The sequence below is a fragment of the Lissotriton vulgaris genome, chromosome 7, assembly GCF_964263255.1.
Source record: "Lissotriton vulgaris chromosome 7, aLisVul1.2, whole genome shotgun sequence".
NCBI lineage: Eukaryota > Metazoa > Chordata > Amphibia > Caudata > Salamandridae > Lissotriton > Lissotriton vulgaris.
In genome coordinates this window covers 105171596-105184688 of record NC_141695.1, presented here as the reverse complement: position 1 = coordinate 105184688, position 13093 = coordinate 105171596, and the positions used below count along the sequence as shown (strand labels likewise).

Below are 13093 nucleotides of genomic sequence, written 5' to 3'. Positions count from 1 at the left end.
TCTCTCTGTCTGTCTCTCTCTCTGTCTGTCTCTCTGTCTCTCTCTCTACTCACTCCACACTCGCTCCACGCTCACTACCTCTACTCTCTCTTCGCACACTCTCACTACCTCCACGCTCACTTCGCACTCTCACTACCTCCACGCTCACTTCGCACACTAACTACCTCCACTCTCTCTTGCACACTCTCACTACCTCCACTCTCTTCGCACACTCACTACCTCGGCTCTCTCTTCGCACACTCTCCCTACCTCCACTCTCTCTTCGCACACTCTCACTACCTCCACTCTCTCTTCGCACACTCTCACTACCTCCACTCTCTCTTCGCACACTCTCACTACCTCCACTCTCTCTTCGCACACTCCGGCCAGCTCAGCGAACCCCAGCCAGGCCGCGACAACCTCTCGAAGTGGATCAGCAAATGCGCAGACGAACTCGCCCCTCTGAGGATCCCGCCCAGCAGACCCGGCAATAAGAGAGCCCCATGGTTCACCGACGAACTCAAGAGCTCCAAGAAGAACTGCCGAGCCCTCGAGAAAGTCTGGAGAAAGGAACCCACGCCGGACAACAGGACCACCCTCAAGCTCGCCACCCGGAAACACCACCAACTGATCCGCACCGCCAAGAAAACGGCTTTCAAGAACCGACTGGACGACAACGCACACAACTGCAAGGAACTCTTCAACATCGTGAAAGAGCTCTCCAACCCAAACGCCGGAAACAACGACATCACCCCATCACAAGACCTCTGCAACTCCCTCGCCTCCTACTTCCACAACAAGATCGCGGACATACACAACAGCTTCAGCACCCAACCAACGCACGCCACGACCGCAGCAACGCCACCCACCACCACCCTCCGCGCCTGGACCCCGGTCAACACCGAAGACACCGTCCACATGATGAACTCCGTCCACTCCGGATCTCCGACCGACCCCTGCCCTCACCACGTCTTCAACAAAGCCGACGCTGTCATCGCACCCCACCTGCGGGACATCATCAACACCTCATTCGACACCGCCACCTTCCCCGAGAGCTGGAAGCACGCCGAACTCAGCGCTCTACTCAAGAAACCTACAGCAGACCCCACCGAACTCAAGAATTACCGCCCCATCTCTCTTCTCCCGTTTCCAGCCAAAGTCATCGAAAAGACCGTCAACAAACAGCTGGCCGCCTTCCTCGAGACTAACGGATCCCTTGATCCATCGCAGTCCAGATTCCGTGCCAACCACAGCACCGAGACTGCCCTCATCGCCGCCACTGACGACATCCGAGCCCTGATGGACAACGGAGAAACAGCGGCCCTCATCCTCCCAGACCTCTCCGCGGCTTTCGACACGGTCTGCCACCGCACCCTAGTGCAGCGCCTCAGCAACGTCGGAATCCAGGAGAAGGCACTGGAATGGATCGTCTTCTTCCTCGACGGAAGAACACAAAGAGTCCGCCTACCTCCGTACAAGTCAGAGGCCACCAAAGTCATCTGTGGCGTCCCTCAAGGATCCTCGCTGAGCCCTACTCTCTTCAACGTCTACATGAGCCCCCTCGCGGCCATCGCACGCCAACACAACCTCAACATAATCTCCTACGCCGACGACACCCAGCTGATCCTCTCCCTGACCAACGACCCCGCCGCCGCCAGAGCCAACCTGCACGAAGGGATGAAAGAGGTAGCCGAGTGGATGACGACGAGCCGCCTGAAACTGAACTCAGATAAGATGGAGGTCCTCATCCTGGGCTCCTCGCCCTCCGCCTGGGACGACTCCTGGTGGCCCCCCGCCCTGGGCACCGCACCCAAACCAACGGACCACGCATGCAACCTGGGTTTCATCCTGGACTCCTCCCTCTCCATGACCAGGCAAGTCAACGCCGTCTCCTCGTCGTGCTTCAACATCCTGCGCATGCTGCGGAAGATCTTCTGGTGGATCCCCACAGAGACCAGGAAGACCGTCACCCAGGCCCTCGTCACCAGCCGACTGGACTACGGCAACGCTCTCTACGCCGGAACCACCGCCAAGATCCAGAAGAGACTCCAGCGCATCCAGAACGCCTCAGCTAGACTCATCCTCGACATCCCACGACACAGCCACATCTCCGGACACCTAAGAGACCTACACTGGCTCCCGGTCAACAAGAGAATCACCTTCCGCCTCCTTACCCACGCACACAAAGCTCTCCACGATCAAGGCCCGAGCTACCTCAACAACCGCATCAACTTCTACGCTCCCAAACACCACCTCCGGTCTGCCAGCCACGCCCTCGCCGCCGTCCCACGCATCCGCAGAGCCACCACAGGAGGAAGGTCCTTCTCCTACCTGGCCGCCAAGACCTGGAACTCCCTCCCGGCCGACCTGCGCCTGACCCAAGACCACCTCTCCTTCAGGAAGAAGTTCAAGACCTGGCTGTTCGAGCAGTAGCGGCACCCCCCCAAGCGCCTCGAGACCCTACGGGTAGGTAGTGCGCTCTATAAATGTCTTTGATTGATTGACTCTCTCTTAGAAGAAAATGAAAGAATAATGCTCCCTGACACCGCGCTCGTAACTCTCTTGTGTGGTGTCATTCATAGTCATGCTGCAGTTTTTAATCGCAAAACCGGGTCAGGAATTAAGGGCCATATTCATGAACACATTTTCCCATAGACACAGAATGGGCAAAACCCTTTCATGAATCAGGCCCATAGTGCTTACCTAAGCTAGGACAAATGTTTGCATCATCAGGTGTGCACGGGAGGGGTAAGCAACATTAAAGCCGAGGATGGGGGAGAAATATCATGGAGGGTACAGGCAAAATAAGAAAGAGAGAAAAATGTGGGGCACAGGGGAAACAAATGAGCGGGAGAAAGCAATAGGTGTAGAGTGCAAGAACATTATGCATTGGGGGCAACGTAGAAGCACACAGGTGTCGTAGAGCAGCATAAAGAGGCACACAAGGAAGACATTGGGAAAACATATGCAGTCTCTGAGACTGCTTAAAGAAGACAAAAAAGTAGGACCTGACAAAACGAGAAGTTGAAGAACTCAGTGATGCATCCATACTCCAGGGGAGGGAAAACCCCAAGAAAAGGAAGGATAGCCCACACATGCTAATGAATAAATAGTAAGCAAATGAGTGACAATGAAGCCAACCAATGGGTGGGCTCCAAACCCAAATGATTGCTTTGTGGACCGTAAAGATGAGTCATTTTTTACTTTTTTAGCATCAAATGTACTCGTTGAAACTGTTGCTATACAGGTTAGTAACTAAATCTTCCGATCTTAGCTGCCTATAACCAGTCGAAGGCTGCTAAGATGGGTACTCTGGGACTGAGCATACTCATGCCTTCACATCCATTCCAAGCACATACCAACGTGAAATTTTAGACCATAAGTGAACTCTGTCACATTAGCTGTACAAAAGATGTTCTTGTCTATTTTGGTCTAAGTTACAGACCTGGGAATCTAAAATCATTTGAGCAAATAAAGGCTGAATGCAACCTGTTCTGGGAATGCTTTTTAAAATATTCGCTCTCAACATACAAATGCTATCAAGACATTTCATTTATGAATCTTATTCTTGCTACATAAATTCCATCTAGTTTATATTTTTATATCTGTCTGCTAAATGTCAGACTTGGTGATACACAACTTTGGGTTGGTAACTGATTGGAAGGGAATGGCAAGAAAGTAACAGAAGCAGATTTTGTCTGTCACATTCCCAGCAGCTGCAAAAAAGCTCCACATTACTGCATTTTTTTAATTTTATGATTATCTGATCTCTCCATCTGGATTTTCAGTGCACCAGATGTTCTAGAATGTTCCTAAATAGGATACACGTCTTTGCAATGTGCCCAGCGCCAGCTGGATTTTGGGTGGGAGTCTTCACCAAACATGGATGATAATAGACCTTACTTCACTGCTCCAGGTTATGACTCTATCTTCAAGGGAATATGATGGCTGCTCCACCTCAGGCCTTAAAAGATAGGCAGTGGGGTGATAAGTAACATCCTTCTCATTGGAAAGAGGTGGAGGTGGATTGGTAAAGCCTATTTGAGTATCCAGATGGTTAGTAAGAACAGTAGCTTTCATAAACCCCAACAAACCTGCAGCCAATTTTGTAGGCTCCACCTAATGCAAATGTGGATCATTTGCTCTTGTCTGACCAGTTGTTTTCCAATGTCTTTTCTCTTCTTCACTAAAAAGGTTTGTGCCAGCCCCCAATCCTGTGCTCTTCATTCATTGTTAGCAGGATGTAGGATTATCTTTTTTTTCCCATTTCTTTGTTATTTTTGATTCTCATGAATTGAGACAGTAATGGAGCGTGGTCACATGATTTGGTTTGACATTAACTTTTCTTATTTGGTTTTGTTCCAGGTTTGCTGTTGAGGGTGATTCAGACTGTGCATACCTAAATGAGGTAGCTGTCGGCTCTGGTCGCTGCTATAACAAGAGGAACTGGATTTGCATCAAGAAGCAATGGAAGAATTGAGGATTTATTGGTTGCAGTTATCCACCTTCGAATTCTGTAGGATAATTGGGCAAAAGTTGGTGTGGTTTGGGCATCTGTTCAGTCTTAAACACCATGTCTATTTTTAAGCCACAGCAAAGAAATCATCTGTCTTACATGTCTGCTTCTTAAAAGATGTGAAAGTTTATCTCTCTTAAATGATGAGAATCAATATGTGACTATCTACTCCCTAAGATCCTTAACTTTGGGAGATTAAGTCTTACTAATATGTGAAAAACAGACTGCGGATTCTGTGCATATATTTGCAGTTGCTCCATTTGTACTGGATTTTTAATTGCTTATCTTTACTAGGCTTATCTCCTGGTGTGAAGCAAAAAAAAACAAGTTTCAAACTTTTTTTGCCCCAGAACTAGGGGGCTTATTTACAATGCCATTGCATACCGGTGATGCTTAAATATAGAAAATGTGACATGTTAGGGGAGTAGAAATAAGGCCCTAGGTTTGGTCAAACTGTTCTTGGGTGTGCTTTGCCTGTTTTCAGCAAGTCTGACTTCTGGTAGGGGTCTTTGTTCTTAAACTAACCACAGGTTTGCATTGAAGCTAGATATACCGGTCTGTCTGTCCTATAGTTTCATTTCCTCAGTCTGACGGTTATCATCAGACTGAAAACGTAGGAGTATTCTTACCACTTCTCTACCTGTGTGGGCAATGGAGCAAATTGTTTCTTTGCTCCTTCCCAACATTCGAGCACTCTCGTGCCTGAAACTGAAAGGACATGGGGAGTCATTTAGAGTTTAGCAGAACAGTAGCACCACCACAAATTGTTGGTACTTCTTCCTCCTCAGCCTCACTGTTGCCCCATCCCATTTAAAGATAGGGAACCACTGGGTTTATGTTGAGCTCCAATGGCAGAAACCCTTCACTGGCAGTCCGTGCAAAGCTGGACTGACCGGTCCAAGAAGCACTTTCCCTGCCATTTAGGCCAGGTGAACACATCACTGTTTTTTCTTCCTAGGCATGGCTTTCCATGGAAGGAAAATGTTTAAGTGTTCATGACGCACAGGGATATGACTCCTGTGTGTCCGGGACAGTTGTGTGTTGCAGTGGGAGTTTATTTCTTCAACATAGAAGAGAATACTAAGTGGGGCACCTTCACATGGTAGCTCCCTTGTCGTTCAGCAGTAATGAAAGTGTATCTGTTATACCAGTAGATGCACGCTCATTACAGATATTCCTGCGCAACAAGAGTGATTTCCCCTTAGTGGCCTTTCTTAATTGCAAAACTACTAATGTTTTAAAACAAGCCACAAACTGATGCCAAAAACATAATTATCTAATGAAAAGGTACACAGCCTGCTGTAAAATTCACTAGTTCAATAGAAATAATCTTTAACTTTTTTGCTTCTACCACAACATAGCCTTTAGAAAACTACTTACTGATGGATACTTCTAACTGCAAATTTCTCATCTTTTCGAAAACCCTCTGGTGCCGATCTGGAAACTTTTCCCAGCAATTCCCTTGGGCATTAGTACGGTGCAGTTGTGCGTCTGGTCCACCTTGTCGCAGAAGTTCCCCTACATAGCCACCACCTCTGCACGCTGATGTCAGTTTCTTTCTTTCTCCACCTTCCAAGGTGGATCCAGAACTCTCTCCCTCAAATTCTGTCTGCCAAAAATGTACTTTTACGATTTTCAATTTTTTTCCAGTGTTCAAGGGATTTGTATAGTCCTAACACCGCAAGTCAAACCATGCAAGGGTTGCCACAAACATTTGGCAATGAGAGGCCACTAGGAACATGTCCTGAATACAATGCATGTGGCTGCTGCTCAGTGTTCACTGGGGTACGGCGCACTCAAATCTGTACTCCTCTTCGCTGGGCTGCAAACAGTTGAGGCTTCGAGGTCAGACTTATTCTCTTTCCCGGGGTCAGTCCCACAAGCAATCTCAAAATCATGACTCCATTCTAAGAAGCACAAGAAATCTAGGCACAGCTTCCTCCTCCTGCCACGAGGAGTGAATGGTGCTCATGGAACTTCTAAGATGTGATCTGTCTTGGACCTTGGAACTGATCTCGGCTTTAGTACCCCTTTAATCTGAGTTCCTGGGCTCTTCAGCGATTCTGCAGGCTACATAGAGGCTAAGCTGCAAATCTTCAGTTGCCTACCGGGTTCCTTTGGACTGCCTTCAGGTCCTATGGTTCCAAAAGGGGCCTTCATTTGGTCTCCCTCTCCGGATCTATTAGTCTGTGCCCCTTGACCATGACTCCAGGGCCAAGGCACAATCCCAGGCCCCATATGGTGCCACAATATATGCTTGAACTCAAGGCGTCACCTGACACCGGAAGAGGAGCCGATAGTCCTTTCGTACTCCGAAGCAAATCTGCTGCAACCTCTTCCGAAGTTGCACCCATTTAGTAGATTAGGATATTGCAAGTTGGAGACTCTTCCACTAGATATATCCTGCCTGACCCCAATTATGACCGCTAACAGTTGCCAGTGGCCTCAGTACCTCCCCAAACACAAGCCTGCCATCACCCACTCAAGAGGGCAGCAAACCTCCTCCAAATACACCTGGACACCACTGAGGTCAAGACCAATGACCTCACATAGGTCCTGAAGACTGGGCAGACCTCACAGGAGCCTCTTAATAAAGCTCTCACTGATACCCAGCTGGGAACCTGGGTGAAGCCATCATCTTGCCCACCAGTTAATAGACAGATAGTGAGGAGATACAGACCTGCTCTGGGAAATCCTGCTTTTCTGCTGCAACATCCCACGCCAGGCAGCCTGGTAGTTCAGGCCTCTAGCAGCAGGCTTAACTCCAATGCGTTTTTCACCACTGTGCCAGATATAGACTCAAAGTGCAGGGAGAGGTTCATGAAAATATGTTCTCCTCTGCCAGCCTTGCCCTCGGTTTCATTAATTTAAGCTGCCTCCTGTGTCGCTACTCGCATTTTTTGTGCGACAGTGTGGCAGAGATCTTTCCAGCTGTCCCAGAGCCCCTCAGGGGAAACCTTTAGCAGATCATTTGCAATGGTCCCGATTCTGCAAAGTATGGGCTTTGCTTGAGTTTGGACAATACAGACTGGTTGGGTAGGACAGTCCGGACAAGTGGTGCTTTGGCTTTACACTTGGATTCACTCCACAGGATTCTTAAGTGACTTATACCAATCCCTCATGGACATACCATTTTCTGGCACAGGTCTCTTTGGAGACACTGTGGATTCAGCGTTGGAGGCCTATTTCCACATTTCCATCGTGCAGTTCCACAGGGTTACCTGCAATTTCACATAGGCCTTAAGCCTTCAGTGCTCCCCTTAGGCCTTACCAGTGCACCTCAGGTGTTTACGAAACTGATGGTGGTGGTCACTGAGCACCTTTGGAGGTTGGGAATGCCAGTCTCTCCATACCTTGGTAACCGATTGCTAAAATTTAGCATGCTTCAAAGAGCTGTGGCCACCCTCCATACAAAAAACAACCTTTTTACCTCGCTAGAGTTCTCCATTAATGTACCAAGTCATACCCGACTCCTTTACAGCTGATCCCCCTTCATAAGAGCCATCCTAGACATGGTGGTCTTCTTGGCCCTCCCTCTGCCTCAATGAGTCCAAGACGTTTGAGTTATGATCCTGATGTTTCAGCCTTTGACCTGGGACTCCGTGAGAGAGGCACTGAGGTTTCTTGTCCTCCTGAATCCTGCTTGTGGTCCACTCCAGGTGGCACCTGCAGGCTCTGCAGCAGTTTCTGAAGTCTCAGTGGGCTTAGCACCAGTGGAACCCTTCAGATTCCATTCAGGTGTTGGAGGCAACTGCGAAAGATCAGCAATAGTGGCTGTTGGATCAGTGGCAGATCCATTTTCCTACCCCACCCAGAGCTAACGATTGTGATGTCACATTGTTGCTGGGTTGGGGTGGTAAACTGGTAGAAAGATGGAGATCAGAGACCTCTTGTCTTTATTGAAAACCTGCTACACATCAGCTTGTTAGAGCTGAAGTCGATTCACTTGGCATTGAAAGCATTTCTACGGTCCATCAAGAGGAAACAACACACATACCGCACCACCGCCCTGGGATACTGCAAAAATAGGGCGAAGTTGGGTTTTCGGTCTGCTTCCAAGAGGATCTGTGTCTTCAGAAAAATTGTCAGGGCATCTCCACAATCATACAGCACCTGCCAGAATCTTGAAATGCAGTGACCAACTATGTTGGCGTTGCCTACCGTATCCTGTATGGTGGCTGCAGTCCGAGGTGGCACAGGGTGTCTTTCAGCAGTAGGGAGAACCCTGGATCCATTCTTTTCACCCTGACAGAGAATGTGCAGCTCATGGTTTTGCAAAAGGAGTTCAAAAGCTGTTCAAACGCAGAGGCTCCCTTTGTTTGGATTGGAGTCTGGCACATCTTCCTGCCTTTGTTTCTGAAGTAGATCAGGAATGACCAAGCCCAAGCGTAGCGGCTCCGGATATGCGGCAAGGAGAATGGGGAACCCAGAACCTCTGGCTATGAGCATCTGTCCTCTGATCCGGCTGTTCTTCAGGATCTGTCACAGCAGAAGGGCAGGGACCTGCAGCTGACCCTGCACAACCCACAACACCATGCTTTGGGATTGAGCATTGACAATTGATTACTTCTTCCTACCAAAGTAGTGAGTGTCGTCTTGTCAGCCTATTGTCTTTCAACTAAAACAGCCTAAGCTGGACGCAGGAAAATGGTTGTTGTCTTGTGTTCTTCCTGAAATTTCCAACCTCTACAGGCACAGTTGCCTGACATAATACTGTTATGTTGTCTGCTCTTTCAACCTTATGACATTTACCTAATCAGTCATCCTTATCTAAATCACTTATTGTGATGCGCTTTCTCATAGGGGTTCAGGCCAACACCATTTGTAACCCCTCAGTGGAACATCAACGTGGTTATCACTTTCCTCATGTATACTCCGTTTGCGCCAAGGCCCCGCTGTTCTCTCGACTGCTCACCATAAATACAACATTTCTCACAGCAATAAATTTAGCTTATCTCGTAGGTGAATTACAAGTGCTATCTCTTCTGCAACCGTATTCCACCTTCATCCTGGACCAGCTAGTTCTCAGGGCAAAGCGGCCTTTCTTCCACGTTGAGCGCTCTGTCACCCTGCTAGTTTTTTTCATTCCATCACATCCACACAAAGATAAAGAGTCTTTATCTGGACTTAGAGTGCCCTGAGGTTTACACTGATTGTACCAATTAACATTGGATGGAATATCTATTTTTTGTGGCCTTCACCTGTGGGAAGAAAGAAAAAGCGTTCAAGAGGTGGACTATCGTCAGATACATTTTTCTGTGCTTCCAAATCTGATACAGATTGGCCAAAAAACAGCGTCCAGAAGAATTGCATGCGCATTCCAGCAGAGCAAAGGCTGCTACCACTGGGCTGATGTGTTGTGTGCCTGTCTCTGACATCTGCCAGTCTGCTACGTGGGTGTCAGTTCACACATTCACAGAGCACTACTGTCTGGATATCCAGGTCTGGTGCATGGGGTGCTCTACTCGCTCTGCCCTGCATGTTTCTTTCTGGTATAAGTCTTTCCATAGACCTACCACCTGGGAAGGGACTGCTTTGTTATCTAATCAAAAGTTGAGGAACCTGCGGTTAGAAGTATCCATCCGAAGAATAAGTTACTTACCTTGGTAATGCTATTTCTGATGGACATTCTATCCAATCCGATTCCTCACAGACTCCCCCACCCCCCCTTCTCCAGTGCTATGGATTTGACTCCTCTAGTCATGCTAATAATATTCCAATCTACAAATAAGCACACTTGCACACTATGATTCCCAAGGGCTCAACTCAACTGACGACGCAGATAGATATAAAAAAGAAACTGACAGCAGCACGTGGAGGTTGTGGCTATGTAGGGTGCTAGACATCAGTACCAGGGCAGGACCATCCGGATTCTGAGCCTAACTATGCTACCTGCCAAATATGTGGGGTAATTCTGGTACCTGGTAGTAGTCATAAGGTGAGGTGAGTGAGATTAGATGGAGTATCCACCAGAAAGAGAATTGCTGAAGTTAAGTAACTTGTTCTACTGGGCATTGATCTTTGTTTTATAACAGTGAACTTAAACCGTTGAAAATCTGAAAGAAGACCTGTTACTGAAAATGTAGTGTGCAACTTGTAGAAAGTGCAAAAGGCTTGCCTCGGTTATTGCTTATTTCCTTACTCAATCCTATCTGGGTTTCAAGTATTGAATGAGTATTCATTACCCTTTCACTCCTAGCGACTTACATTTCTTGTTAGTCTGGGGGAGAGTTTAATCCTATCTAACTTGCCCTTGTCCTTTAGAGACCTTTTCCACCTTAGAATTACTCCTTAATGTCCGCTACAAAATCTAATCTGGAGCCCCAGGTACCATGTTGTATTCTTTGATAACTGCTCTGTGTAGTGTCTGTGACATTTATTGGATGGACCAATTTATGCATTGCAGGATTCACTTCACAAGTGCTCCCTTGGAATAAGGGTCCAGTATATTTAGGGAGAAGATATGAGGGTGTCTGTTCTTTTGTAATGAGCACAATTTCTGTATTCAGCTTTATTTGGAAGATTACTGATTAAGGTTTTATCTGCCTTAAGTGAGGTCTGAACATGCTTTGTTGCTGATTATTTCACACTCTTTTGATGATCTTTAAAGGCAAGTTATGTTTGTGTTGCTTTACCTCTTTGTAGCCATTGTATGTTTATTTAGGCAGTATGTAAGTATTTGATCTCCCTTGGCTAGCCAGTTCCCACCTTTCCTCCAGTTAGCACCACAAATGCTGGTGCTCATTGGGTTTTGTTAGTAGTATTGGAGGTTTGGCATGGACCAATGGGTAGAAAATTACTGTAGGGGCAATGAAAATTCAGAGCAATCGTTGTAAGGGAGCTACACTGCACTGATGAGCCTCTAAGAAGGCGAAATATATGCTGTACTTTTTTATTGTTCGTAGTGGCTTTAGGAAGGAATTTTGGATTTAATGATCTAGAAATGACTCTGCCTTAAAATTTGATGTGACGGTGCACTGAAGGGTTTAAAATTCATAACGAGTAGGCGATCATCAAAATGATTCATATTTAAAGAGCAGTGCATAGGTGGATTCATTGACTTTTGTGTCCATTTCATTTCCTTCCTATTTTATAGGCATTGTACACTGATAGTGTTGTGTTTTGCTATGTACGTGCTTTATTTGGCTACTTATTTTTTCGTGCTGTCTGCCAAGTAATGAAAAATATTATAGTGATTGATATATGTGGGTGCTATAGGATTCTTGTCTTTTAAAAAGTCAGATCAAGTAGCTCACAATGATGTAGGTAGCAATGCCTTTAATTTGGTGACAATCCAATAGAAATACTCCAGCTCAGTTTAGGCTTTCAATTCATTTACCTGTAACCTGTTAACTCTTAATTATAGAAATACAATATATATATATACTTTAACATTATATATGAGAAGTTCGTTTTAAACATTGACAATTGACATTGACAATTACCCAGTACAGTACATCATGGAAATCCAATTCACACTGTTTCTCCAATTCTGTGTCCTAAATGTTCTTATCATGTAAAGCATGTTGAATTGTTTTTGGAGTCTGTATGTTATTCTTGTATTTTGACACACAAATCAGAATTGTTTATATTGGGTGAGTTTTTGTTGTATGCCGCTTAAATTCTTGTTGCACCTTTAAATGTCAATAAATGTTAATTAGGTAATTATGAAATGTGTTGATTATAGTGTGGTATATTAATTCACCAGTGTTGTGCTATAGACTGTGTTTTCACCAGTTCACCTCTGTATTTTGGGCCATCAACGATTGTGCTCTTCGCACCAGTGGGTGATTACATACTTCGGTGTAGCTACGTATGAGTTGCAGAAGTAAATGTTACTTACTTGTATTCCTAGTTCTGCATCAAAGATGTCCTCATTGAAGTCCTACACCCCATTTGCAGAGACCTCAAACACTCTCTTTTAAATATTTGAAGTCAATCTGTTGATGGTAGTAAATACCTTATTGTCCCTAATTTGGTGATAGCTCTGTGATCAGCAACACAAGCCAGCTTTTACTGCAGTTTTGTAAACCAGAAAAATGGTATCCTTTTGGACTACTTTGCAGCACCAGACTGAGGGCAATACTGAACTGTATCCAATATCACCAATAACCTAAATCCAGTGTGGGGAAAAAGAAGGAAAGGGTGTCTACCTGGTCAGGATTGCAGAAGCTGCACAAGGAAATAAACCAACTGCTCTCCTTTCTAGCATGTAATATACAGGCAGTTAGCCTGACAGCCTCGGTTCTTTTTTTAATGGAAATATGAGATGTATGATATTTATTTATTTTAGGAGTTTTGTATAGCGCTAACTGGACCCATGGGTATCAGAGCTTCACAGCATATACAATAATGTACAAACAGATGCTAGATGAGAATGGGAGAACATGATACTGGGCATGATAATAGGCGTGAGGCAGGAGGATTGTTTATGAGAAATTGGATTACATCCTCCATCATGTGATCCTCACTGATGGTCATAAACGTAGAATACAGTAGTAAGCATATCCTCATACTACAGATGTCAAAACAAAGCTATAAGCAGAGTAAACTGTACAGATATAACCAGAATCTCAGAATCTCCCTAACTAAAAAGAT

General features: G+C 46.0%; 1 protein-coding gene across 1 annotated transcript in view; it reads left to right on the top strand.

Moving 5' to 3' along the window:
• LOC147700918 (C-type lectin domain family 2 member B-like) overlaps positions 1 to 5757 on the top strand; it is a 95173-nt gene extending 89416 nt beyond the window's left edge. Inside the window, exon 6 of the mRNA XM_086929772.1 lies at positions 4345 to 5757. Within this exon, the coding sequence (XP_086785898.1) occupies positions 4345 to 4459 (115 nt within the window). The 3' untranslated portion in view covers positions 4460 to 5757. The remainder of the gene's footprint in view (positions 1 to 4344) is intronic.
• The last annotated feature ends 7336 nt before the right edge of the window (positions 5758 to 13093 follow it).